Source organism: Akebia trifoliata, chromosome 3, assembly GCF_017979445.1.
Source record: "Akebia trifoliata isolate Shusen 1 chromosome 3, ASM1797944v1, whole genome shotgun sequence".
NCBI classification, from domain to species: domain Eukaryota; kingdom Viridiplantae; phylum Streptophyta; class Magnoliopsida; order Ranunculales; family Lardizabalaceae; genus Akebia; species Akebia trifoliata.
The window spans coordinates 36,300,640-36,328,528 of NC_141377.1; the positions used below are offsets into that span (position 1 = coordinate 36,300,640).

Genomic DNA, 27,889 nt, shown 5'->3' on the forward strand with positions numbered 1-27,889 from the left:
AAACAAAGTATATAACAGTTTCAGTGATTTCAATTCCGAGCATTAGAATCTTTTAAGTTTGATATTTGTCTTGTATTATAACAAATCCCACTCTAAGCGACTTAATCCTTCTGTTAGGGGTGCTTCTCCCATTCTCATTTCTCGCTCTGACGCTTTAAGAGCAAATAATTCTCCAATCTCCGCTCTCAAAACATGCGAACCTCCTCCCAAAATGAAATGTTGGAAACGCATACTTCATGAAAATTTTCATTCTATCAAATCATATTAAATATTTACTTATATTTCTTAAATAATTATTACTCATGTATATCCTCAAAAACAAATACTATGACGATCCATTGGTGATTTTTGCAAGAAAATACAACAATAGTGTAAAAATGAAAACAAATAAAATATTATTAGAATTACAAAAGTAATCTAAAACCTTGGCAGTAGAATAAACTTCAATCATTAAAACATATGTTGATTATTGAATTATTAATAAATAATAATATTAAATCAATATTGTGTTGTTAAAACTAATTAGGGTGGGAATAAGATAATGACGCTTCAAATTATATTAAATAGTAGGGGAACAAAAAACAAGCAATCAATGGAACTAGGACAAGGTGAAAATATAATAACTATGGGCAATGGTGGACCCTTGATTGTTTTTTTCAATATGAAATTCATTGAATAAAATAATCTGTCAATTTTAAATTGTAATAAAAGAGAGTTTTTGCAATAGAGATTAGAGTCGTGCTGGGTTGAGGTGACATTAGATTTACTGTGGTTTTTGTCACGAACCTTCAATTGATCCTTACTTGCGAATCTGGATCAAACCTCACTAATGCTTTCTACCTTCCAAATAATTGGTAGAACGAAGTATGCGTCTTCAAATAAAAAATTACAACATATTTTTCCTTGACCACCCTTTTACCCACATCAAAGGTCAGCCTCTTGTGGCACATACCCACTTTCTCGGGGTCTCAATATCATCACCTATGACTGTTGGTACATGCCAACTACCCCCTTCAGATTCCTGCATTTTTAATGCAATCTCCGCTGTTAAAAACTCGTATGGAAGATGAAAATTACAAGAATGTAAATAATTAATTTTGCTTAAAAAAAGTGAGAAACGATTAGATGTGAATCATTCACCTGTATGACAATTGAATATGGCGGGGGCATGTGGAGGGTGGGACCCTTCTTTGAGATCGTCACTCGAACCTGTCAAGAGTCAAGACAAATACAGGAATTGGCTTACAACAAGAACAACAATGCATGATACAAAGTAGTTGGTGCCTGATGTGTGCAATATCTATGGAAATTTGTACTGGGATGAAAAATGAATAGGTCTTGTCATTGTGCACCACCCCTTTAATAACATGATGGGGATTAAGTATCAAAAGCCAAAATGACTAAAATCTAACAGATGCATGTCCTAATGTCCTCTGAAATAATTGATGCTAATTGTGAAGCATAGCATATAGAAAAAGACTTTATAATAAAATCGACATACCTATTTCTTTGAATAAATGACAGCTCAATCTGAAAAACTGAGAGCATAGAGAGAAAAGAAAGGGGACATAAAACAATGACTAGATCTATAAAGAAACCTAGAGATACACTGAAAATGGAAAGCATACATATGGGTCAGGATTGGGGGACAACTATTTGTTACAATGCTTGGATGCCGTCCATTTTTTCGATGTTTTTTCACAACATCGCCGGATGCCATTGGATCTTGTAAAATGGATGGCATCTAGAAATTGTAACAAATAGTTGTTCCCCTGCACTCCGGGACAACTGAGGACCAGTAGCAAGGACAATGCTTTGGATGTCAAAACCACAACTTCAAGATCCTCCTCTTTTTCTTCGAAACAACACTGGATCCCTTGCCTTTCACACAGCCCAACATAAAGTAAAAAACAAGTCCCCACAAAACTCAGCCCCTACAATTAAATGCCTTTAAATACAACCCTTCAAGAACTTTAGTAAGTTGTTTGGGAGAATCCATTTTATACTAAAGGTTGGACTATAAAGCCCTTATCTTAAATTAGGTTTGCTATTGATTCCTACAGGGATGGGCTGAAAGCCATTGACCGAGGAGAGCATAACATATATTCATCGAATAGGGGAAACAATCATTTGTTGATTTGGACTCCTGGCCACTTCTACCGTTTCATGCCTTGAAAAAAAAAACCTGACATGGACAGGATGTCATTCTACTATTAGTCATGCCCATCCCATAACATGCCTCAACCTAAGCCAAGAAGGGTCGAGATGGGTCATCTCAAATCGACCTGCAGATCCAAAATTCGAAACCCTAGCCCAAAAGGACAACTAGGTGGATTTGGGGCGGTGCCGGGTTCAGTATTGCCACCCCTAGGGATCCTAGCCTAGTTCATAAAATGATTGTATCCTCTAGAAAAGTATTCAAACACTATTCACCAAATCATCATATAAAACATCATACTGATTCAACAAGGATTCACAATAAAGCTGTTCTACTCCATAAAAAAGATCCCATCTTGACTTCTTGGACAATGTCCCACATCACTGATATAAGATATTCAAAGAGAGAAAAATAATGGCTATCAATCTTAGGAGCTTCAACCATCATCATCATCATTGAAGCCTAATCCCAAAGATTTGGAGTCGGCTTAGGACCTTCAATCAAAAAATAAACGATGAAAGGGGTCTGTAAAAAAGGCCAGACTGAATGATTTTCATGCCAGGTGCTTGCAATTAAACCTAGAATATAAACTCAAACATCCTTCACAAGCCTTGTAAATGCAGTATCAGTTAACGAGATGCAATATCACATACCTAACTAAATCAAATGCTTATTAGATTCTTTTTTCCATTTCCAAGCATTGTGGAAGAAAGCCTATGATCAATTGTCTTTCTCTTAGCTATGTGTCATCGTAATAGTTAGAATTACTGATTTTTTATCATTTTCAAGGTGAAATCAATTATGCAAATCATTCTCTAAAGAAAAACAACACTCTTTGATAGTGCAAAGAAATTAACAAATACGAGACTAATACACAGACCTGATGCTTTTCTTTCCATCTTGGAAAAAAGCTAGTTCCAAGTAGTTGGAACAAGTGGTCCCTCATTTCATCATTAGTAACCAATAGACAGTTACAACTAACAGCGGCATAAAGCCAATACCTGTAATAACATGAAAATAAGTTTAGACAACATTCAGTGGTAATGGTCATATCAGATGGATGAACAACACCAGCATTTTTCCTTAATTGGTTCTAAGAGGGACAAGTCCAGCCAAAAAGAATACAGAAGTTAGGTATCATATACTAAACGAATAGAGGAAAGGTCCACAATTTATTGAAGAGCTGCAATTAATTGTGTCAAGACTCGATAGCCAAAGGATAAAAGAGAATTTTAACGAAACTTGGAAAGAAAGGATTAATTAAATTAGCTAGCAAATCTTAGACATACGGTTGAAAGAAGTTGGCAAGATAAATCCTTTAAGGGGGACTAAATTTGAGATGTATTTGTTTCTATAATTAACCAATTATCATGTTGTCCAGTATTCCGCTGAGCTCTTCAAGAGCTATAGAAATCCAGAGAATCACCAATTATAATCATCAAATCTGATGAACATAATTGTCCAACCAGAGATAGTTCCAAGAGAACATAAGCTAACTGGTTGGCAGCTGATGACATTCTCCAGAAAATCTATGGAAGTGATATCTAAACTTTGCCTTCAATTTTCAAATTTAGAATGATGTTCTCAACCCAGATGCACTAGTATGAAGTGCATAAGGTGAGAGCAACATATATAATTGTATATTTATACTATGGTTACATTTGACCATATTCTATTCAGAGTACAGTTCCATAGGAATTAAAATTCCCTTTTAGACGTGTGTTCTATTTAGGCATCACACGTCAAGATGCATGGTGCTAGACATAAAACAATGAAGTCATCTATGATTCAACACTGACGATCAGGTCAATCGATTATCGCTCCTGTCCACCACCCATGTCTTGGTGATAGAGTAGTTGTCTCACGATTCCATTTGCCTATACTTGGGTTACAGTTAGACCATGACCTATTTAGACTATGGTTCCATACAAATAAACAAACATCCCTCTTCAGTCAGCCTCACACCTACCTCAAGATGCATGATGCTAAATAAGGAAATCAAGTCTTCTTCCTTTATTCCAAGAGAGAAGTGAGGCTATTATTATCGAGTTGGTTTGTGGTATTGGCTCAAAGTCTTTTATTTTGTTTTAGAGTGAGAGGGTAGGACGTGGTGTTAGAGAGATATTTTTGTATATATGACCATGTTTGTTTTTTTTTTTTGCTAACCGAGTGTCCGGGCCAGCTTGCATGCACCACGACTAATCTCGGGGAGGACTACCATAGCAACCCACCGCCATGGTCCCCTAGTTAAATCATGAAAAAAACCCAAGAGGGGAATCGAACCCGTGACGTGCGCCTAACCCACACTTCACGTGCTCGCCCTTACCACTTAGGCAACCCATGTTTATGTCATTTAATTTTTATATTATATGTCTGAGTCCATCATTTGAGTATGCTTATGCATTCTGATGTTTTGTGGGTTTATTATCACACTTATGCTTTGGTTTATTTATATTTCCATAGCTATATTTATTATTTAATCATCTTTTGTCTGTGTATATTGATATCATATATGGGGAGTGCTATCTAGTGCCTTGGGATTTTAACACAAAGTCATAGGGATTCATGTTAGGATCTAGGGGCACTACAACCATCATCACCACCACCAATGCCTTATCTCAAAGATCTGGGGTCGGTTAGAGGTAAAAGCATATATGGTATTAACTTTCAGTTTCTGTATCTATTTTAATTAACTTGAAAATGGTATAACTATTGAAGTAGTGTAGAAGTAAATAGATTAATCATGGAAATATTAAGAATTTTTTTATTGAAACTGTAGAAAATGAAATATATATGAATAGAAAACATTAGAAAGTCATCGAACTACAATAAACGGCCATATGAAGTATGAAAATAAAGATCAGAAACGCTGTGCTACACATTGATGCAAGTATCTGAGAGCATGATAACCAAAAACAGTTATATTTTACATGGAAATGAATATTAATTACATACACCTCAATACGTAAAAAAAATTCTTAAATGAACAAACTATCAAATATTAAATTCCTGCTTTATTATATTTTTTATATCTTGTTTGTATGCATAAATAAATTGCGAAAAATATCCAATTCATTAGAACATGGACATTTGTATGTGCACGCTTATGTGAATGTGCTAATATGCATAGAATACATTAAAATAATATGATTTTTTTTGGGTAGGCAAGCAAGGTGGTTAGTGGTCAATGTGAAGGTGGTAATAGAAAAGGAAGTAATTTGGTATATGTCATGGAAATATGTTGAAATCTGAAGGCAGTCCAGATGTAATAGCAAACAGAGTAAATATTAATCAGTAAGCATCTTTGTTCCAAATGATGAGATCTTACCAATCATCATTTGATCCAATAGGTGTAGCATAGAGTGTGCCCGATTTTTGCCAGCTTTCTAAACGCTTTTTATTATCTGGGTTATTAGCGGGCCCACCATGCACACGTTGTCTATGCAAAATAACTAGTGGTGATCTCTTTGTTGGACTCATTTGACGTATCCGCTCTACAACAGAATTTAGCTGCCACGGATGTGAATATTCTCACCCCATCTATTTAGCCTTGAAGAATTAGCAAAGAAACAATTTTTTAGAACACTAATCATCATAATACATTTACCTGGAAAAAGCTGAATCTGTGAGAATTGACAAAACCCAAATTGGCTCCATCTATAACAGCATCAAATGGACCGTGGATGCGAAGCCAGTCCTGGATTGAGTTGACCTTCTAAATTAGTAAGGATGTGATCGACAATCTTCATAAGGCAGATTCTGTAAGTTCTGATCAGACAAATTGGGATTCTAAGGCCAAAGAAAGAAGTGAACCCCAGCACAATATGAGATCCAACTCATAGTAATTAAATTTATGCAAAGGGAAATTATGATTCTTTAATTTGAGAATGAGGCATCCAACTCGTGACCAGAGAGAAAGATCACTCTTTTGTTTCATTCCTGGTTAATTTTTTCTTCAAGTAGTACAATAGTTAATACTATTACTGAAGATTACAAGATGAAGTTTTGTTGTTTTATAAGAAGATTAAGTAATGCCATACAACAGCTACTCTGATACGAAACATGGATGTAAGACCAGCAGGTGTTCTCTCAAATCAAGTTGTGACCTAAAACTCTAAGGCTAGCATAATAGTGAGTTGGAAAAGGGATCTTTGGAACCGATACATGAATGCTACTTGCAAGATTTCGGTAGAATAGAATGAACTGATAAGATTTGAACTTGCTATGGAAAATCATGATTTCTGAAGGTCAGAAGATTATTTTTGAGTAGAGGGTTTATTACATGTGAAGTGTTTGTCGAGTAGGACACAAAACTTAATGATGATTCTTGTGTTGCATGATGATCCAAGGAACTGGTAAACAAAAATTAGAGAGGAAAAAAAAAATAAATAGATAGATAGGGTCACCATCCATCTACCGAACTATGACTCATATTACTACTTTGGTTATTTCTTAAATATCAAGTATCAACCTACAACATTCAATCTAAGGCAAACTACAACCTGAAACAACCAAAGACTGAAACTCAAATTTGACCCATAGAGAAATCATTAGACATAAATTAACATAGTACTAATGGTGGATGAGGCCTCTGACTACAATATGGGATCTAAGTGTTTCTTTCTTCTTGAGCTAGCAATCAAGATGTTTTTCCCAATGTCCCCCTCTTGTTCTTCCACAAGGTATTTAAGGCCTCAAGGCTCATGGTTGCCCTGTGCCTAATGGAATTCCCCTGCAATTTCATTGAATTTTTTCATCCATCGACAATGTCGAACTCCGCCTGCAGCGATGGTGAGATGTAAGCTGAATTCTTCACTTTGGCTTACATCAGGGTGGAAGCTTACACACCTATCAAGACCCAAGGTAGATTCTTCTGGAATGAATATCGAGCAATATGGCAGCTGGACTCCATCTCGATTGGTTACACCTACTAAAGGCCAAGAAGCGAAATGGCCGGGATGCCCATTTACCCCTAAAAACTCTCAACGGACAGGTTTTTTTTTTTCAGAGCTCATGTAGCAAAGGGATCCTAGAGAAATCCAATAATCCCAATTCGGGGCCAGCCTTGATAGGTATATACCCCTTATGGAGCTCAGCATCATCCATCTCATTCCAAAATTCAAGAAGAGATCCCCAAAAATGACCCAAGCAAAGTAACAACGCATAAAAAGATGGTCCACTCATTCAGTCGAAGAGTTGCACATGATGCTCCTATTGGAATAATGTGAAGTTGGTTATTCAAAATTTCAAATAATCTATGTTAACGGATTTTATCTTAGCATAACCATCCACATGAAAAAATGCCAACTTAGACAGAATGGGAGATTTCCATAAAAACTTGGCCAAGAAGATCTTTATAATTTTAGAAAATCGTTGAATGAAACGACGACACCAATATTTCCCAGAGTCACAATTGTCTGTGTGGCGTGTTTTGGTAGGAGTTTTGGGCTCCTAACCAAGCTGTTTTTCTATATGGCACGCAGCACAATGTGTTTGTTTTCCAATAAACATGTGACACGTACACACCGTATTTTGTTATAGGAACTGGACACCGTTCTGGATCACGACCCTATTTCCCATTGGGGACCAACCACAAACCCATTTATTACAATTATAACGATACTACTCATTGTTGACCCCAAAATGATTTCCTAAAAAAGTTCCAAATAAGACCAAATCAAGTAGGATAAACAAGAAAACTATAGCATCAAACCTCGAAGTCGTTGAAATTTGCCTTAACTTCTTTCTTGCAAGCCAAGCTAGACAACGAGCTCGTAAAGTTCTCTGTCTCCAACGGATCAATATCAATACAAACAAGCTTCTCTCCACAACAGCAACAAACACCCGTCTCATCCATCTCAGTTCTAACCACCTTCCATTTCCCCTTCCCCAACCACCCTTGCCCATGCCACCCACCTCCACCCTTCACAACCCCTTCTTTCACCTTCCCCACATCCCAATTCTTCTTCCCAACCTCCGTGGCCGCATCAGACTTAAACCATTCCTCAACAATCTCAGCTGTTGATTCCGACACCTGTCTCACCGAAGCACGCAACCGATGTAACATCTCATACACCCTCTCCCCTCTCACTGCAGTTGCACTAATCCGTAACAATGCTGCTAACTCCAGCTCCTCCCCCGACACCCCTGACGCCACCATGTGAGAGTCAACCTCGTAAGCCTTATCAGCTTCCCCTTTCTTACAAAACCCAAATAATGCTGGCCCATACGACCTCAACTTGGGCGGGATATTGAAAGATGTCATCTTTTTCACCAATTCAAAAGCCATTTCTGGGTCTTCCATCCTTGCAGCCAATCTAGCTGCATTAGTAAATGTAGCCTCGTTCGGAACAATTTGATCGACACCCATTTGTTGGAAAATCTCAAAACCCCTTTTCATACCCAAATTCAAGTTACTCTCTTGGTTTCCACCGCAAGAACAGAGATATAGTAAAACATTGTAATGGTGTTGGGAAAGTTTGGTTCTTTTACTTCTAGCATCATCGTAGAGGCGAAGAGCTTCGACGAGGTCGCCGTGCTTGGAGCAGACATCGAGTTGGTGTCGAAGCACGCCTTCGGGGGATTCACGATGGGCTTTTCTCTTTGATTTATTGGAAATTGTGGGTGTGGAGGATTCACGAGAGGGTAGTTTTGCAGAAAGTGAAGAAGTGGAGAGATGCTGTGGTTTAGGGTTTATGGGGAAACTGTAAATATTGTTGTTGTTGTTATTGATGGGTTTGGGAGGAATGAGAGATGGGTAATGGAGGAGGTGAAGAGGGTGGGAAGGATAAATGGTGTAGTGGAAGAGAAGAGATGGTGTTCTGGTGAAGAAAGTGAGGAGAGAAGAGTTTCTTGCGAGAGAAGGTGAGAGAGTGCCTGCAAGAAGCATGGCTGTTGGGTGTGGTTGGTTCTCTGCTACAACAACACCCACCACTCGATACTGAATCTTAAGAGCGGTGGACCAATTTTGTACGGCTGCCTGAAATACGAGATGCTGAATTATCAAAGATGGAGGGAAACTGTGGCTGCTGGTCCAATCCTATTCTCCTCTGGCTCAGATGGACTGGAGATTACTGTTAAGAGATCAAATATTGTTACTTCTATTGGCACCCCAATTTTTAAGAGAGCTGCTATTAACATCCCAACTGTTACTTATTACACTCCAATTTCTTAAATTATTCCATTAAAGATCAAACCACACTCTTCAAACATTACAAAAGTTTTGGCTGAAATTATGATCTCAACATTATAATACTCAATCGAACAATTTTAGTAGTTGGTTACGATTATAATTAGGTTCATATAAAATTTTAAACCCCAAAAAATAGAAATCTGACAACAAAAATGAGAGAGTTTCTATTGGCATCGCAACTTTTACTTCTTATCAATCATTTTTAGTTTTTATTTGGATGTAATAAGTAAAAGTTGGGGTGTCAATAACAACTCTCTTTTTTAATTATTACGCATCAACCTTTCAAATAGACTGTCTATTATGACAATTTGACGCACAATCCTTACTTTAGCTCTTCGACCTCTGATCCTACGCATGTTGGGCGCCCCCTCGCCCCCCCTTTTTTTTTTAAATAATAGTGGAGGGTAGTCAGGACTGAAGCCAAACAACCTAAAGCGCATTAGAGGGGCCTATGATTGCTAGGCCATCTACCTTTTTATGCAAAGATTTTTATTTTATAAGTGGAGTTTTGTCATGATATTCTTATGATCATATTTAGAGGCGGATTTATAGTGGGAGCAATAGGGGCACTTGCCCCTGTAAGAGAATTAGAAAGTTAAAAGGATTTATATGTTACTATGACCGATGCCCTAATATGAAAATTTTAAGGTTCTTAGTTGCCCCCACATAGAAAAAATTGTAGCTTCACCCCTGATGTAGATGACACATGCCCCAACAAAGTCATCTTCATGCTTAAGAGAAATCAATGGCGCAACCAATTAATCCACTCCTTCAAATGCATTTGAGTTTGACACGATCTTCTCATACCAGACTATAAAATCATGCACATTCTAACAATCAGAGGAATACTACAAAGCACAAACACTACTTCTTAAAGATAGCATTAGTATATGTTGAGGATTTTCTGCCTTAATCAAAGGCCTTCCTTATGTGCATTCATTGACCCCTAATCTTAGGAGTTGATTTTCTGTTGATACTTTCCATTTATTTTGTAATGTCCATTTATATATACAGTCTGTAACATAATAAATATGAGAAGCTTTCACCACTCCAAGTGTAGTGGTTTTCAAACACTCTTATGGTATCAGAGCATTGATCCTCAATGGCCTCTGATTCTTCTCCCACCCTCCTTCCCTTCAACACCATGATTCACATGGTTACAATCAAACTTTCATCCTCCAACTATCTCTTATGGAAGAGCCAACTTCTTCCACTTCTTAATAGCCAAGGTCTACTGGGTCATGTGGACGGTACCCTTGTGCCTCCACCTCTATTTGATCCTCCCACCTCTCAAACACCAAATCCCAAATACCTGGAATGGAAAGCAATCGATCAGTGCCTTCTCAGTCTTCTCCTCTCCTCTCTCACAGAAGAAGCCATGGCTGAAGCCGTCAGCCTCTCCACATCCCGTGAGGTCTAGACTGCCTTGGAAAACACTTTCAGCCACCACTTTAAAGCCCGTGAAATTCGTCTCAAAGATGACCTTCAATTAATGAAGCGTGGCACCCGCCCAGTCACTGCCTATGCCCGTGCCTTCAAGGCCCTATGTGATCAACTTCACGCCATTGGTCGCCACGTTGATGGAACCGACAAAGTTCACTGGTTTCTTTGTGGTCTAGGGCCTGATTTCTCCAGTTTCTCTACTGCCCAAATGGCACAAACACCCCCCCCCCCCGAATGTTTCTCATCCTATGCTTACACGAGCCAAAGCTGATATTTTCAAACCTCGCCACCCAGCGAATCTTTCTCTCTTGGGATCCTCTGATCTTCTCTCTGCTCTCCTTACATCCACTGAGCCTAAAGGATTCAAATCTGCTGCTAAAAATCCTACTTGACTTGTTGCCATGGATGAAGAAGTTCGAGCCTTGCAAAATAATCGTACCTAGATTTTGGTCCCTCGACCTGCTAATACCAACATTGTGGGTTCCAAATGGGTGTTTAGGACCAAATACTTGCCCGATGGATCTATTGAGCGTCTAAAAGCCCGTCTTGTTCCCAAGGGCTATACGCAAGTACTTGGTCTCGATTACACTGAAACTTTTAGCCCTGTCATCAAGGCTACCACTGTGCGTGTTGTACTCTCTCTTGCTGTGACCAACAAATGGCCTCTCCGTCAACTTGATGTCAAGAATGCGTTTCTCAATGGTCATCTTACTGAACAAGTCTATATGGAACAACCCCCTGGGTATATTGATCCTCGCTTCCCTAATCATGTTTGTCAGTTGAAGAAAGCTCTTTATGGGCTCAAACAGGTCCCTCGTGCTTGGTTTCAGCGATTTAGCTCTTTCCTCATTCAACTTGATTTTTATTGAAGTCGTGCCGACACATCACTCTTTGTCTTTCACAAGTAGTCTGACATTATTTATTTGCTTCTTTATGTTGATGACATCATTATTATAGGTAACAACTCCTCTCTTCTCGACAGTTTTACCCATAAGCTTAATTCTGAGTTTGCTACTAAGGACTTGGGTTCTCTCAGTTACTTCCTTAGTTTAGAAGCTACATCAACCACTGATGGTCTTTTTATCAGTCAGCTAAAATATGCACGAGACATTCTCACGTGAGCTCAGTTACTTGACAACAAGTCTGTTCACACCCCCATGGTTGTCTCTCAGTACCTATCTTTTGATGGTCATCTGTTCTCAGATCCCACTCTTTACCGATCTCTTGTGGGTTCTCTCCAGTATTTGACTATCACGCGTCCTGATATTGCTTACGCAGTCAACTCTGTCAGCCAATTTTCGCACTCTCTGACTGAAGACCATTTCCTTGTTGTCAAGCGCATTCTTCGCTATGTTAAGGGCATACTGCATTTTGGCCTCACTTTTCATCCATCTGCTACTCCTGGTGCTTTAGTTGCTTACTCTGATGCTAACTAGGCAGGATGTCCTGACACTCGTCGCTCTACCTCTGGTTATTCTATTTACCTTGGCGACAACTTAGTTTCTTGAAGTGCCAAGAAGCAACCAATTGTTTCTCGTTCTAGCTGCGAGTCTGAGTATCATGCCCTAGCTTTCACTGCTGCCGAACTTCTTTGGCTCACGCATCTCCTTCATGACCTCAGGATTTCTCTTCCACAACAGCCTCTTATCTTATGTGACAGCAAAAGTGCCATTTTTTTAGGCTCTAACCCCGTGTCTCACAAGCGAGCCAAGCATGTTGAGTTAGATTATCACTTTCTTCATGAACTTGTTGTCGCTGGCAAACTCCGCATCCAGTATGTGCTCTCTCACTTACAGGTTGCCGATATCTTCACCAAAAGTGTGCCTAGGCCCCTATTTCAATTTTTTCGATCCAAGCTCCACGTCTATTCAAATCTGACGCTCAGCTTGCGGGTGTGGGGGGGGGGGTGTTGAGGATTCTCTGACTTAATCAAAGGCAAATCAAAGGCCTTCCATATGTGCATTCATTGACCCCTAATCTTAGGAGCTGATTTTTTGCTGATTCTTTCCATTTATTTTGTAATGTCCATTTATATATACAGTCTGTAACAGAATAAATATGAGAAGCTTTCACCACTCCAAGTGTGGTGGTTTTCAAACACTCTTAGTATATTCAAAACATCAACATTCTAAATGGCAATATAATAAAATAGATTAATGTTGGAGAGAACTTAATGGGAAACACAAAGGGGGACATCTTGACGTGGTGGCAGACGGATGCCCGTAAATGTATTTTCTCCGAGATACGAGTAAAAGGCATCTACGAACATACGCTCGCCACCACGTCAAAGTGTCTCTCATGTGTTCCCCGCTGAGGTCACTCCAGCACGACTCAATAAAATAACAAAATATATGAATCAAAGGAATGCATACTTTTTTTTGGACCAATAATGAAATACTTGAATCATCTTTCCAAAGGTGGTCGTTATGCTTAATATAAATGGAATAAATATAAATTGATTTTATTAAAAACAAAAATACAACATGACCCCCCTCCCCCTAGGCCCTACCCACCCATCATCGCAAAGGATGAAAGGATCCCATTCAATGTTGAACAAGAAGTAATTGTCAAAATTTGGTGATCCAAACAGGACCTAAGATTTATATAAAGATTTTATTGAATCCTTTCCAAGATCATTTCTCTCACCTCATCTTTGACCAGCTAAAAAGACTTGTCTATGGAAGTGGAGAATTAGAGAAAATGTTAAGGAAAAATTACTTAATGGACCTTGGTGGAGGGATTTGTTTTAATTAGTCCTTGAATTTTGGAGAGTAACTTGATAGGGCATTTAGTGAACTTTTTCTTTTTTTTTTAATGGTCTCTCGTTATTGGTGAACTCATTGTTTTTTTTTTTTTTTTTTTATTGTCGACTTCACCACTTTTTATTTATTCTTGAACTTGACACTTTTTTATTTATTGCTGAGTTCACAACTTTTATTGTCGAACTCGACAATAAACAAAATGGTGAACTCAACACTGGTAAAACCATTCCATTTTCGATATTCAAGTTTTTTCAACTAAAATACATGAAAATTTTGATTAAAAACTTGAGCTAACAAATTGTTTAGATGATTTTAATCCAAAAAAATCATTCTTGATCGGTTTTCATCCAAAAACTAAGAAAACGATGAAAAAATTCTATTTTTTTTACATACAACTTCAAAATGTTGATGTATGTAATAAAAAAATCCCTTGAAAATGATTTTTTCTTTCTTCTTAAATCCTTTCCGATAGAATGGAGTCTCCAAAACTCAATTGAGATGTCAAAAATTCAATTTTTAGATAAAAATGATGACTGTGAACGGTTAGGGCATTCAATCGTGAGAAATGTGGGAGGTAAGGTCCATGGACCATTAAGAAAGAAAATGTTTACTAAATGGACTATTAAGAGACCGCCCAACATTTAGAAACTATTTATAAAGAAATCCATCCGTTAGAGTCCTTTTAAGTAACCGCCCAACATTTAGAAACTATTTATAAAGAAATCCACCCGTCAGAGTCCTTTTAAGTAATTTTCCCAATTTTTAAATAAGTGCCTTGAATAGACCGGGTCATATTGGGTTGAAGACCGGAAAGACTTTTAAAGGGTCATTTAGACATCACTCCTCCAATGTTTTGGTTAACATTTGAGAGATCCCCTGTTTTGAAATCGATGACATGTCTCCTTGAACTTGGTCTACTCTAAGAGACTACCAAATAATGACTCAAATACCCTTCTCTTTGACCAATGGCTAAGAACCCTTGATTTTTTCTTTCCAAAACCAGTTATCTTTAACAATTTGAGTAAAATTTGTTAGCTGCATCTTTAACTTGAAGATTCTATCTATTTCAACATACAAACCTCAAAAACAAAATGTGGATTTTGGAGAAAGAAAATATTAACGGTTTTTTTTATATAGAAAAATCAAGGATTTTCTGCAAATGATTAACGTGAGGTTTAAAATGATGGATATGATATTAGGTCGAATAAATTAAAATGATTTATTATAGAGGTTAAAGAACTTGAAGATGATAGATTATTAGAAGAAACATAAAGGATTCTTGTTTGAGGATGAAGATGAGTGCATTTTGGTCTTTTATTTATTTATTAGTCTATAAAAGAAGATTCAAGTCAAAGAAGCATGTCTCTTTTAAAATTCAAATATTCAACAAAACATGGATATCATTGTCTAGATCATCCAATTTTAAATATGACACAAGTGGCCTACATGGAGGAGTGTCTAGATCTCCCAAATTTTAAATATGATTCAAGTGGCCTAACCATTTGTCATTTTAAATTTCCATGCATCTCATTTAATATTATTTTACAATATACTTGTCTATAAAACTTTTCTTATTATATTATTTAAAATTTAAAATTTGTTGAGCGACTCAATACTCAATCATACAGAAATTTGATTCAATTAAGAAGGTGAGTTGATTTGATTTTAAAACAAAAAAGAATAATGATTTTCTAACCAGAGAGTTTTCACTCGATAAATACTCAACTGATGTGGCATGGACACGAAATCATAGATCTTTTCCTCGGGATACACAGCTGCACATTAGTTAGAAAATCAACACTCAAACATAAAAGACAGGTCAAATAGTATATAAGTTGTTATATGTATGATTATTGACTTTTATTCTTTCTAGAAAGATTATTATTATTTTTTGAGTGATGATGTATTAACTAGAACATCTTCACTCGGTCAATAATCGCTGATGTGTTATAGAAATGGAAGCATTGACCTGTTTCCTTGGGATACACAAATGCACATCTTTGATGGGGACTTGCATTATGCATCTCGAGGAAGTAGATCTATGGTTTCGTGTCTATAACACATTAGTCAAGTATTGACTGAATGAAGATTTTCTAGTTAGAAAATCATTATTCTTTTTTAATAACAGATTCCAAACCCGTAATTCTGACTAACAGGGACGAGGCAACTAACCCCTTAGAGCACATCTTGCCCAAGTCCCTGAGTACTTTATTATAAACCATCGATCTCAATGTTTGAACATTAATCATTGAGATCAATGATTCATAATTTTGAGATTGTCCTTTGTACAGTCTCCGATCTCCACTTTTAAACATGAATCGTTATGATTTGACGACTAAAGTTATCAAGAACAATGATTAGAATCATCAATTTAGACTATTTGAGTTCACCCTTTTTACAAGGGTGAGGGGGCATTAAGAAAAGATAATTTACTAATTGGGTGGTTAACACACCACCCCAAAACTCAGGGTGCATTTAAAAATATTCACCAAAACTTGAAGGGTGTATTTTCTAAATATCCAATGAAAAGTTTCCATGTTATTACCTTCCTTGTTGGGCGCTCTCTCTCTTATCAAATTATTATGAGTCGTGATTTCTGGACTCGAAAATTTTCACTCGATCTGCAGGCGACTGACGTGGCAAGGAAAATAACCATAGATCTTTTTCTTCGAAATACACATGGAAAACGATCAACGGTTCTGTTACATTGACACGTCATCCTAGTACAACCGAGGGAGAAGTTTCGAGTCAGAAAATCATTAGTGATTATTATTAAACAATAAAAAGTAGAAACTCTTCAGTACTCTCTCTGTCTTGTATCCGCTCGAAACCTCTCACTGTGCAGAAATAAAAAAGACAAGAAAATCGAAGAATTTCTTCAGTCCGTACAGGTTCACGCTTAGATCTCCACGTCTTTCAATCTATCTATCTCCATTGATCTTTGGTTAATAATCTTTCTAACATTTAATGAAGTTCAATGTGTACTAATTGATTTTCGATTCGCATTTCTGATCTTTTTTCAGCTAAAAAAGCTTTAGAATATGTACATTTTCAATCTTTCTTTCTCTTTTAATGTTATTCTTTGGATTTTGATAATGTTCGGGACTGATTCGAACATCTTGAGTGTTCGATTTCTAATTGTGAGTTTTAAGAGGTTGTGATGCTCTCCGTTTTGCAAAACTAGTTCTTTATTTTACGTTACCAGTTAATTCGAAGTGGATTCTTGTATCTTGTGTTTTGTGAATCTGTTACTTCTCAGTAATTCTAAGTCCTTCGTTGTTTCTTGTTTCAGAAAGATTGAGTTATGGGTCGATGATTCTCTTTTGCTAGCAATCTTAGTATTTCTTTGATGCAATCTGCATTGTATAGTAATGGGTTTTTTTATTTTTTGGATCTTTTTAGTGTAAATCTTGTATTTTTCAGTAATTCATAGTTGTTGTTGACTGGTACTTTAATTGTTTCTAGTTTCAGTAAAAGGAGAAAAATTGGATTATAGTAATCTTGATCTTTTTCTTGATGGATTTGGTTCAACTTTTCTTGCTTAATAATCTTTTTTATGTAAATCTCTTGTATTTTTCAATAATTCATAGTTATTGTTGATTTGTAATTTAGTTTGTGTCTAGTTTCAGTAAAAGGGGAAAAGTTGGACTATTGTTTGGATTCCTTTTTCGCTGAGAAATCTTGGTCTTTTTCTTGATGGATTTGGTTATTTGGTCCATCAAATTGTTTAGTACAGTGATGTTAGTTCACAGTCGCATTTGTAGATATCATTTATAATCCCTTCTTTGTTCTTTGTTATTGTTACAATCTTTGGATTGAGATATTCCTTGTTCTGTTTGGAATTATTTTATTTTAGTTTTTTATGGGTGCTGGTTTTGTTCAATCAATCTTGTGTTTGTTACCTGAGCTATGGATCAGTCGATCTTATATTTCAGAAACAAGATTTTTATGGTTGTGAATTGTGTACTACAATTTCATTACATCTATTGAATTTATCTGATTTTATGTTTGTTTTTTTCCTTCCTCCAGAGGAGCACTTTTGAGGGATATTTATATGTAAGGGAATAAAATGGCATTTGGGAAGAATGCCAGAACAGATAATAGGAGGTTAACATCCTCCCGTTGTTCAACGATTGTTCTTGTTGTTTTTGTTGCTCTTGGGTTGTTTGGTGTTTGGATGATGTTATCTTCATCCTTATTTCCTGGGCAAAGTATTGAATTTTCTCAGGAGGGAAAATCAAATGTTAAAGAACCAACGACTCAGATTGATTCTCATCCATTTGAAGATAGTCAAGGAGATATACCTGAAGATGCCACGAGAAGAGACACTGACATTAACACTCCTCAAGATGAAAACAACTCTGATATCAAGGAAAATGGAAAGGTATCTGATCAAACGACTGAAAATACGAATCACGATAACCAGGAAGAGAAGTCTGAGAGCGATAGTGGGGATAAAAAGATTGAGACTGAAAATGATGGGGATGGAAAGACCGAGGATTGGGAGAAGGGAGAAAATCAAGAAAAGCAGTTACAAAGCTCAGATGATCACAAGGCGGATGGCCAGACAAAAGACCAGGTCGGAGGTAAGGCATTTCCCGATGGGTCCCAGTCGGAGATTCTGAATGAGACTACCACTCAAAAGGGGGCGTGGTCAACTCAAGCTGCAGAGTCAAAGAATGAAAACAATGCACAACAGTATTCCGGGACAAAAAAAGACGGTGCGTACAGGTACAGCTGGAAAGTTTGCAATGTCACTGCCGGGCCAGATTACATTCCTTGCCTTGATAATTTGGAAGCTATCAAGAAGCTTCCGAGTACTAAGCACTATGAGCATCGGGAGAGGCACTGCCCTGAAGAAGGACCCACTTGTCTTGTTTCTCTTCCTGAAGGATACAAACGGCCAATTGAATGGCCTAAAAGCCGGGAGAAGGTATACCACCAGCATCCAAATGAGAAATAACTTACTCTATTTCCTATAGTTAAAACTTGTATTTTAATGGTGAGTGTCCTGCAGATATGGTACTCTAATGTTCCCCACACCAAGCTTGCGGAGGTAAAGGGGCATCAAAATTGGGTGAAAGTTTCTGGCAAGTACCTTACATTTCCTGGTGGTGGAACTCAGTTTAAGCATGGTGCTCTGCATTACATCGATTTCATTAAAGACGTGAGCTCTTCGTACTTTCTGTCCCTGATATATATTTTCCTCTTTTATGTATATAATTTTTCAATAATCTGAAAAATTATGGTTGTCTACATTTCCATCATACATATTTGTAAAAAGATATGGTCAATGCTATTAACGTTGAAGCAGAGAGAAAATTCATGAGGGATCTTTATGAGAATGTCTAAATTCTACATAATCCATCAGACAGTGACAATATTTTAAACGAGCACCTACAAATCTAGGTAAACAATTTATCTATCTATCCGAACATGAACCATAGAGGCCCTACATCTTTTTACATAAAGAAATAACAAAACCATGAATTGTTTGTTCATCATCAAACTAAGTTTCTCTCTCTCATCAACTCACTCAACTCTTAACTTTCAGAATTGCGCATTTGGATGCACTTTTCTGATTGGTTCTATCTGATGTTTCATGATAAAACACCGTCAAGAAATTGTTTTTGAAGAATCATTGCTTCCTGTAAATATTATGTTTATGCTTCTTATTTGGAAATATAATCCACATTGTACCTAACAATGAGGTGAAGATACAGAAAATAGATCAGAGATGTTCTTATCTGTAGAATGCTTGTACAACTTGTAACTAAAAATGAGGCAGAGATACGTTCAATAGATCAGAGATGTTCTTATCCATAAAATGCTTGAAGCAAACAAATTTGATTGATTATTTTCCATAGTTGTTGCATTTGAGAGAAATCCTTAGTTTGGGATCTGGAGTCTTGTCTAAGGTGGCTTTTCTATAAGACTGCTATGCTTAACATAATCCTAATAATCAATCACTTAATTATTTGAGTTTATGACAAACATGTGTTTCCTGTGCCAATACAATGAAGAAATGGTGGATCATGTTGGTGTTGTTGACTCTTAAAGCATTGTTCTAATAGAGGTAGGATTTTATGGAAGATTCTCCCCTCCCAAGTGCAGTATATTGGGTGATTTGAAAAGAGAGCAATGATCATAGACGGTGTAGAAACTCACGGCCCTAATTCATCCTTGCAAAATCGGCTTTTAAGGTGAGGATTGCCCTAGGTTTATATATAACCCAAGGTTTTGATACCCAGGCGATGTGGGACTATCGCTTACACTCCCCCTCACGTGTAACATGTCTCCTACATCCCTATGGTTACCCACAAGTCTCATAATGAGAGCTTGGCAGATATTTATATTAACTAATGTGTGAATAGACATAAATGCCCTTACATAGAAATAAATAGAAAACTAATGATAAACTACATTATTTCAATAGACGGCATAAAAGCAAATGTTTTTTGGCCATTTGTCTTTTTTGGATTTTAGGGGATTATGGTTGAGGACTTTGTGAAGGTGTGGCTTGCTAAGTTTGGTTGAACCCAAGTCATAGTCTTCACCTACTAATTACTAACCACTACTCTCTCTTGGTAGCAAGAAAATGAGGACTTTGTAGGGGTGTAAAAAGGTTCATGGGCTCACGACCCAACCCATTTTTTGGGTCAAAGTCAGTCCTGATCCGAAAAACATCTTTGATCTATTTTTTAGAAAATACATAAGAAAAAATAGGAAAGAAAAATTAGTGTATGTGTTGTATGCCTAAGCCACACCTCACACTGAGTTAGCATATGACAATTGAAATTCCATCTTTTCAAGTGGCCCCAGATTTGTAAGCCAAAGATAGAGTAGTGTTTAAGAATAAGGAAAATGAGCTAACTGGATTTCACACTTCTAGGAAAATGGTTGTGGTGCTACATTTATAAGGAGATTATATGGAAAAGGATGATAAATGCTAAATATGATGAGGGTTCTCATGGGTGGAAGAGTGGCCTTGTGTGATTTTCCTTTGGGTGCAGGGTGTGGAAAGAATTATAAAAAAAATTCCACAAGTTTAGTTCCAAGATATCCTTTAAAATCGGGAAGGTGTCTAGATTGCATTTTTGGGAGGATGTGTGGTATGGGGGTTCTCTTCATTATCTGTTCCTAGTTTATTTTCTATATCTTCCAAAAAGGTCTGCCAAGTTCAACTTTAGTCAAGTCGAAGTGGGGAGGGAGTAAGGTCCTGGGACTTTGGTTTCAACAGATCTTCCAATGATTGGGAAATCTAGGCTATTGCTAATCTTATTAATGATATCTTAGTGGTTTCTTGTCCCTTCAATGAGGAGGATCAAAGAGTGTGGTCTGACAGTCAGGATGGAAGATTTTCGGTGAGGTCATTTTATTCTGTTTTGAGTGATATTTTGGAGGCTGATTTTCTTGTCTTTCTTGTGTGGGTAACAAGATTTTGGCCTCGTTGTCATTATTTGTGTGGCTTGTGTCTCTTGATAAGACTCTGATTACTGATCATATTAATAGTAGGTCCCATCTGTCTATTGTTGCCACCTTTGTAAGGTTGATAATGAATCTGTCAATCATATTCTTATCCATTGCTTAGTCTTGCGTGATATCTGGGCTCATTTTCTCTCTCTCTCTCCCATATGTCATGGTATTTCCTACGTTCCCTGATTTCATTCATTTCTGGTTGGAGGATACATGTTTTTAGCTCTAAGCGGAGCATACTTCGGTTCCCAGCTTGTTGGTTGTGAGGGCATTTGGGGGGGGGGGGGGGGGGAACAGTTCTTTTTAGGGGACGACCCACTCATTACAAGAAGTCATCATTTCTAGTTGGAGGATACATGTTTTTAGCTCTAAGCGGAGCATACTTTGGTTCCCAGCTTGTTGGTTGTGAGGGCATTTGGGGGGGGGAAAGGAACAACAGTTTTTTTTTATAGGGGAAGACACACTCATTGCAAGACGTCATCATTTCTATCATGAGTTTCTTGTATTGGTGGTGTAAATTATTAGGAGTTCAAAGGCATTTTTAACACTCTTAAGTACTGGACTACTATCTTAAGTGTTGAGACCTTAGATTCAAAACTTCTGGACTAGTTGAGTCAATTTAATTCACAAATCATATGATTTTTAAAGTACTGGTCCTGATAATGCTGGTAATTTATTGGTTATTCTTCTAATTGTACTTCTCTAAACTTACATTTTGATAATATTTGTTTCTTTCTCTTTGGTCTCATGTTAAATACTTTTAAATTGTTGACCGGAAAGAAATACATGTTCTCCAGTGGACTTGATTTTTTGTCTTCCTTTCCAATTCTAACAATAAGATCTCTTGATTGGTAGAATTAACATTACATGAATATCTTGTATATATATTTTTTTCAATTATAGGCTGTGCCTGCTGTAGCGTGGGGGAAACAAACCCGAGTGGTATTGGATGTAGGATGTGGGGTGGCCAGCTTTGGTGGATATCTTTTTGACAAAGATGTGCTTACCATGTCACTCGCTCCCAAGGATGAACATGAAGCCCAAGTGCAATTTGCACTTGAAAGGGGCATTCCTGCTGTATCAGCTGTTATGGGCACCAAGAGACTACCCTTCCCTAGTAGGGTGTTTGATGTTGTCCACTGTGCACGCTGTAGGGTTCCATGGCACATTGAAGGTATTTTCAATCTTAGGATCTCTTTTTAATGCCTTTCAACTATGTAAACTCTTTTGTTCTGGGAATTCACTTAAAGGGGTAATTTTCAGGTGGTAAACTCCTCTTAGAGCTGAATCGTTTGTTGAGGCCCAGTGGTTACTTTGTTTGGTCTGCTACTCCTGTTTACCCAAAAATTGCTGAAGATGTTGAGATCTGGAAGGGTAGACTACTTCCTTACCTGGTCACGTGAGAGAGAATTGTTGGATTAATTCTAACAAATATGTTTGTTTTTTTTGGGTGGGAATTGATTGCAGCCATGTCTTCACTAACAAAGAAGATGTGCTGGGAACTGGTGACAATTAAGAAGGATTCGGTGAACCGTGTAAGTGCTGCAATATATAGGAAGCCTTCTTCCAACAAGTGTTACGAGAACAGACTGAAAAATGAGCCTCCTCTCTGCAAAGAATCTGATGATCCAAATGCAGCTTGGTACTATTCTTGTTAGAGTAAATTTATGTCTAGTAGTTGTCTTTGAGAGTAAACTTCCTGAAAAATGTTTGTGTGTAGGAATGTGCCATTGCAGGCATGTTTGCATAAGGTGCCCGTAGATGCATCAGAGCGTGGATCCCAGTGGCCAGAGCAATGGCCTTTAAGGGTGGAAGAACCACCTAAATGGTTGAAGAGTTCTCAGGTCGGAGTTTATGGAAAAGCTGCACCAGAGGATTTCACAGCAGATTACGAGCACTGGAAACGTGTTGTCACCAAGTCATATCTGAATGGCACAGGAATTAGCTGGTCTACTGTGAGGAATGTCATGGATATGAGATCTGTCTATGGGGGGTAAGCAAAATGAATTCGCCTCCCTCTATCCAACTTCTCTGTTGTTTGTCTTGCACATTCAATGGAAGATATCCAATGATTAAGGCATGTCTTTTTTTTTCTTTTTCTTTTTTTGCTTATATTCTATAAGCACCCCCACAACTTAATTAGGACAACCCAACCATAACTGAATTGTTTCGTCTTATATGGGTTAAAAGTTTCGGAATGAGCTGATTTATGGTGAAGATGATCACTATGATGAGGAGGTCATCCTCACCAAAAATCAGCCCATTCTGAAACTTCTAACCCTATCAAAACTGGTATACAAAAAATATGGACAATTTACAATTCTTGAACTTGTTTTGATGGGATTAGAAGTTTCAGAATGGGCTGGTTTTTGGTGAGGATGATCTCCTTATCATAGAGATCATGCTCACAAAAAATCAGCTCATTCTAAAACTTTGAACCCATATGAGACAAAACAATTCAGCTATGGTGTGGGTTGCCCTTATTAATTCGTGGGGTGCTTTTTTTTTTTTTGATAAATATAAATTTTATTAATGAAAGAAAAAATGATAAGAGGAGGCTGAGATAGCCCCCAAACAACAGAACCAAAAAAACAAGAAAGAGAAAATACAAAAAAATAAAAACACGCCCGGCAGGAGGCTATGGTTCACAAACCATATCCCAATTAAAAATAAAATCTTGGAAACTCAATCCCTCAAAATCTTTACTCATCTTTGACCAGAAGAAAAGAAATCCCAGAATCTCTAAAATCACCGTATGAAGTAAGCTCTCCTTGCTATAGAACACCCTGTTGTTACGCTCTTTCCAAAGACCCCAAGCAATGGCGAATGGAAGGATAGTCCAAAGATGCCTCTTTCTAGCAGAGAAGATATTGAAACTCCAACCCTCTAAAAGCCCCAACCCTCTAAAAGCCCAAAGATAGAAAATGGAAGAACCCAATCCACCTTGAAACGAGATAAGAAGAACATCCAAATAATACGGGCGAAAGAACAATGAATAAGAATGTGGTTGGTTGACTCCCCATCCCTCAAACAAAGATGGCAGAAGTTTGGGGTAATCCACCCCCGATAGATCAAATTATCCAAAGTTAAGATTCTACCCAAAGAGGCAAGCCATAAAAAGAAAGACACCTTAGAAGGAACAAGAGTTGACCAAATGATAGATGGAGAAAAAGATACCTCATGCAACGGAAACAAACAATCATAGAAAGACTTAACAGAAAATTTCTTATCCTTAGCCTTGAACCATTCTCTTCTGTCCTACTCGTTCTCTCTGAATTGAATCGAATTGAGGAGAGCTAGAAGAGATGTGACCTCCGTCAATTCCCAATCATTGAAATTCCTCCTAAATCCCAGATCCCAAGAATTCGTGTTCCCGTCTCGAATCAGACACTGCTGAACTGAGTTATTTTTTTTCAAAGAGCAAACGTACAAAATGGAAATTGGGTAGACAGAGATGAAGTTCCACACCAAAGATCCTCCCAAAATCTAACCTTGTCTCCCAACCCAACTTTGAATCTAATCTCCCTATCAAACTTATCAACACCCTTCATAATACCTCTCCACACACTACACCCATAAGTTCCTCTAGCCTCCTTACTATACCAACCAAACCTCTTCTCTCCATATTTAGCCCGAACCACCTTCCTCCACAAGTTGTCTCTTTCTTCCCCGAATCACCAAAGCCACTTGCCCAAGAGAGCTTTATTTGTTAGTCTTAGCCCTCTAATCCCCAAGCCTCTATTCTTCTTTGGGGTGCAAACCATTTTCCAATTCACCAAATGATACTTTCTACCACCGTTATTATCATTCCACAGAAAATTCTTCATGAGTCTTTCAATCTTAACTTCCACCGATTTAGGCAACGAAAAAAGGGATAAGAAATAAATCGGAATACTCGTTAAAGTACTTTTGATCAATGTAACCTTACCCCCTTTGGAGAGATACTTTGCCTTCCAAGTACTCAATTTCTTTTCCATTCTCTCGATCACTCCCTCCCAAATGTTTTTACTACAATACGGAGCTCCTAAAGGTAAACCTAAATAGGAAGAAGGAAGCATATCACTGCTGCACCCCAAAGTAGCTGCTAAGACTGGAAGGTTAACAACGTCACCAACCCCGAACAACTTACTTTTCTGCAAGTTGATATGAAGTCCTGAAATTGCTTCAAAACAGCACAATAAAACCCGAAGAACTCTTACTTGTTCTCTAGAAGGGTCTAAGAACACTATGGTGTAATTTGCGAACTGCAAGTGCGAAATCAATGGACCCTCACTGTTAACTCTAAAACCGGATAACCTTCCTATCTGAACCCCCCTCCTGAACAATTTCCCAAAAGCCTCTATCACTATAAGGAATAAAAATGGGGATAACGGATCACCCTGTCTCAAACCCCTGGAGCTCTTAAAATATCCTGCCGGACTCCCATTAACTAAAATAGAAAAAGAAACCGAAGTACCACACTTCATCACCCACCCAATCCACTTGTCACCAAAGCCTATCCTACCTAACATATACTCCAAAAAATCCCAACTCACATGATCGTAAGCTTTTTGCAGATCAATTTTTCCTATGAGCCCCACCTTCTTATCCTTAATCCTAGAATCTAGACATTCATTAGCCTTTAACACACCATCCAGAATTTGTTTTCCCCTGAGGAACGCACCTTGTTCAGGACCAATTAAATTCTTCAAAACTTCTTTCAATCTGTTTGCCAGCACCTTGGAAATAATCTTGTACACCGATCCCACTAAACTAATAGGCCTAAAATCATTCAAATCAATCGCCCCCACTCTTTTGGGAATCAAAGCCACAAAGGTATTATTAATTCTATATATTTTGCTACTGTATGAGCAAATTATATTTGGTTCTAGTGTTGCGGAGCCCTTGAAAAAAAATTTCCCAAGGGTATTTTCGTGATTTCACTAGTATTATGTAAAACACTAGTTATTTTCCCGGGGTATATATTTGTCTGTTTTTTTTTGGGTGAAAGGGTGAAATCTATAACTGCAAGTTTTCTCTTCATAGTGGATGTACCTCAATCTTGAGGGAACCACGTAAAATCTGTGTGATTCGCATTTTTTTTTTCCGATTCGTTTCTTGGTTTGATTGCCCCTTGTTTTCTTAGCAAGCTTGCCCACCGAAGAGAGATGTGGACAATCGCACATGAAGTTCTTGGGTAGTTAATATCAATGAATGTGCTCCTTTTGTTTCTTTCAAACTTGAGAAAATGCCACTTCTATTTTGAAGCCTTTTCTTTTGCATTTAAAAGGCTTATAATTCCTTCTGTTATCACTGTTTTTGTAATTGTGTGTTTCCATGGCCTTGTTTGCAGTTTTGCTGCAGCTCTGAAAGACTTGAATGTGTGGGTCATGAATGTGGTCTCAATCGATTCACCTAACACACTTCCCATAATTTATGAACGAGGTTTGTTTGGTATCTATCATGACTGGTGTGAATCAATTTATGAACGAGGTTTGTTTGGTATCTATCATGACTGGTGTTCATTCAGCACTCACCCCAGATCATATGACCTTCTTCACGCAGATCATCTCTCTCCAAGATCAAAAAGAGGTTTGAGTTCTTCATTGTACGTTCCATACAGTATTTAACCTCATTGTGGTATTGATTGTTTACTTTCTGTATGGTTTTCGTGTTATAGGTGCAATTTAGTGGCATTGATTGGCAGAGGTCAGATAGGATACTACGGCCAGAAGGAAAGATTGCCCCTTGTTTTCTTAGCAAGCTTGCCCACCGAAGAGAGATGTGGACAATCGCACATGAAGTTCTTGGGTAGTTAATATCAATGAATGTGCTCCTTTTGTTTCTTTCAAACTTGAGAAAATGCCACTTCTATTTTGAAGCCTTTTCTTTTGTTTTGCATTTAAAAGGCTTATAATTCCTTCTGTTATCACTGTTTTTGTAATTGTGTGTTTCCATGGCCTTGTTTGCAGTTTTGCTGCAGCTCTAAAAGACTTGAATGTGTGGGTCATGAATGTGGTCTCAATCGATTCACCTGACACACTTCCCATAATTTATGAACGAGGTTTGTTTGGTATCTATCATGACTGGTGTGAATCATTCAGCACTTACCCCAGATCATATGACCTTCTTCACGCAGATCATCTCTTCTCCAAGATCAAAAAGAGGTTTGAGTTCTTCATTGTACGTTCCATACAGTATTTAACCCTCATTGTGGTATTGATTGTTTACTTTCTGTATGGTTTTCGTGTTATAGGTGCAATTTAGTGGCATTGATGGCAGAGGTAGATAGGATACTACGGCCAGAAGGAAAATTGATTGTACGTGACAACGTTGAGACCACGGTTGAGGTAGAGAATATGGCAAGGTCTTTACGGTGGGAGATCCGTTTGATTTACACTAAGGACAAAGAGGGATTAATATGCGTTCAAAAGACTATGTGGCGGCCTAAAGAGGTAGAGACAATTGTTTCGGCCATTGCTTGAAATTTTGTTCTCTTTTGCCAAGGTTAGGTTCTCTATTAGCCTCACTTTCATCATTTCAAATTTTCGAAACTTGTAACTATGGCCTTGCTCATGTATTGCTTAGGTTGCTTGTTTTGTTTTTATCTTTAGGCCGCCCCCCAATTCCCATAAAACTTCATCATCATTTTAATTATTCTTTGTTCTCTTGAAGGGAGGGGACTTTAATTTGGACTGTAAAATCACATTGCCAGATATCAACAGAAACATCTGCATTCTTGAAACTGTAAAGCACAAACTGGAAAATGCCAACACATATGTGGTAAAGTTCTGTTTTTTAACGTTCTTTGTGAATAATTTTTGCGAAAAATTAATGGGTTTTGGTTGAATTCAAAAAGTAGTTATTACAGAATGCAAT

General features: G+C 37.6%; 2 protein-coding genes across 5 annotated transcripts; one reads left to right on the forward strand and one right to left on the reverse strand.

Moving 5' to 3' along the window:
• Window positions 1-615: 615 nt before the first annotated feature.
• PRORP1 (proteinaceous RNase P 1) lies at window positions 616-9,233 on the reverse strand. Of its 2 annotated transcripts, none has more exons than XM_086434801.1 (6): window positions 7,872-9,233; window positions 5,766-5,855; window positions 5,487-5,668; window positions 3,039-3,159; window positions 1,141-1,209; window positions 616-1,021 (listed from the first exon to the last, which is right to left on the reverse strand). In XM_086434801.1, the coding sequence occupies exons 1-6, from the start codon at window positions 9,045-9,047 to the stop codon at window positions 932-934; spliced, it is 1,728 nt and encodes a 575-aa protein (XP_086290927.1). In that variant the 5' UTR covers window positions 9,048-9,233; the 3' UTR covers window positions 616-931. The 2 variants fall into 2 exon arrangements, with proteins under 2 accessions (XP_086290927.1, XP_086290928.1); XM_086434802.1 differs by lacking the exon at window positions 616-1,021 and adding an exon at window positions 2,812-2,897 and having other exon boundaries at window positions 1,144-1,209.
• Window positions 9,234-16,310: 7,077 nt separating this feature from the next.
• Window positions 16,311-27,812, forward strand: LOC147406664 (putative methyltransferase PMT26). Of its 3 annotated transcripts, none has more exons than XM_086434803.1 (9): window positions 16,311-16,446; window positions 17,585-18,488; window positions 18,573-18,722; window positions 21,935-22,205; window positions 22,295-22,405; window positions 22,499-22,673; window positions 22,752-23,024; window positions 26,983-27,177; window positions 27,267-27,812. In XM_086434803.1, exons 2-9 carry the CDS (start codon window positions 17,625-17,627, stop codon window positions 27,493-27,495), a joined length of 2,268 nt encoding a protein of 755 aa, XP_086290929.1. In that variant the 5' UTR covers window positions 16,311-16,446; window positions 17,585-17,624; the 3' UTR covers window positions 27,496-27,812. The 3 variants fall into 3 exon arrangements, with proteins under 3 accessions (XP_086290929.1, XP_086290930.1, XP_086290931.1); XM_086434804.1 differs by lacking the exon at window positions 16,311-16,446 and adding an exon at window positions 16,577-16,598; XM_086434805.1 differs by lacking the exon at window positions 16,311-16,446 and adding an exon at window positions 16,691-16,709.
• The last annotated feature ends 77 nt before the right edge of the window (window positions 27,813-27,889 follow it).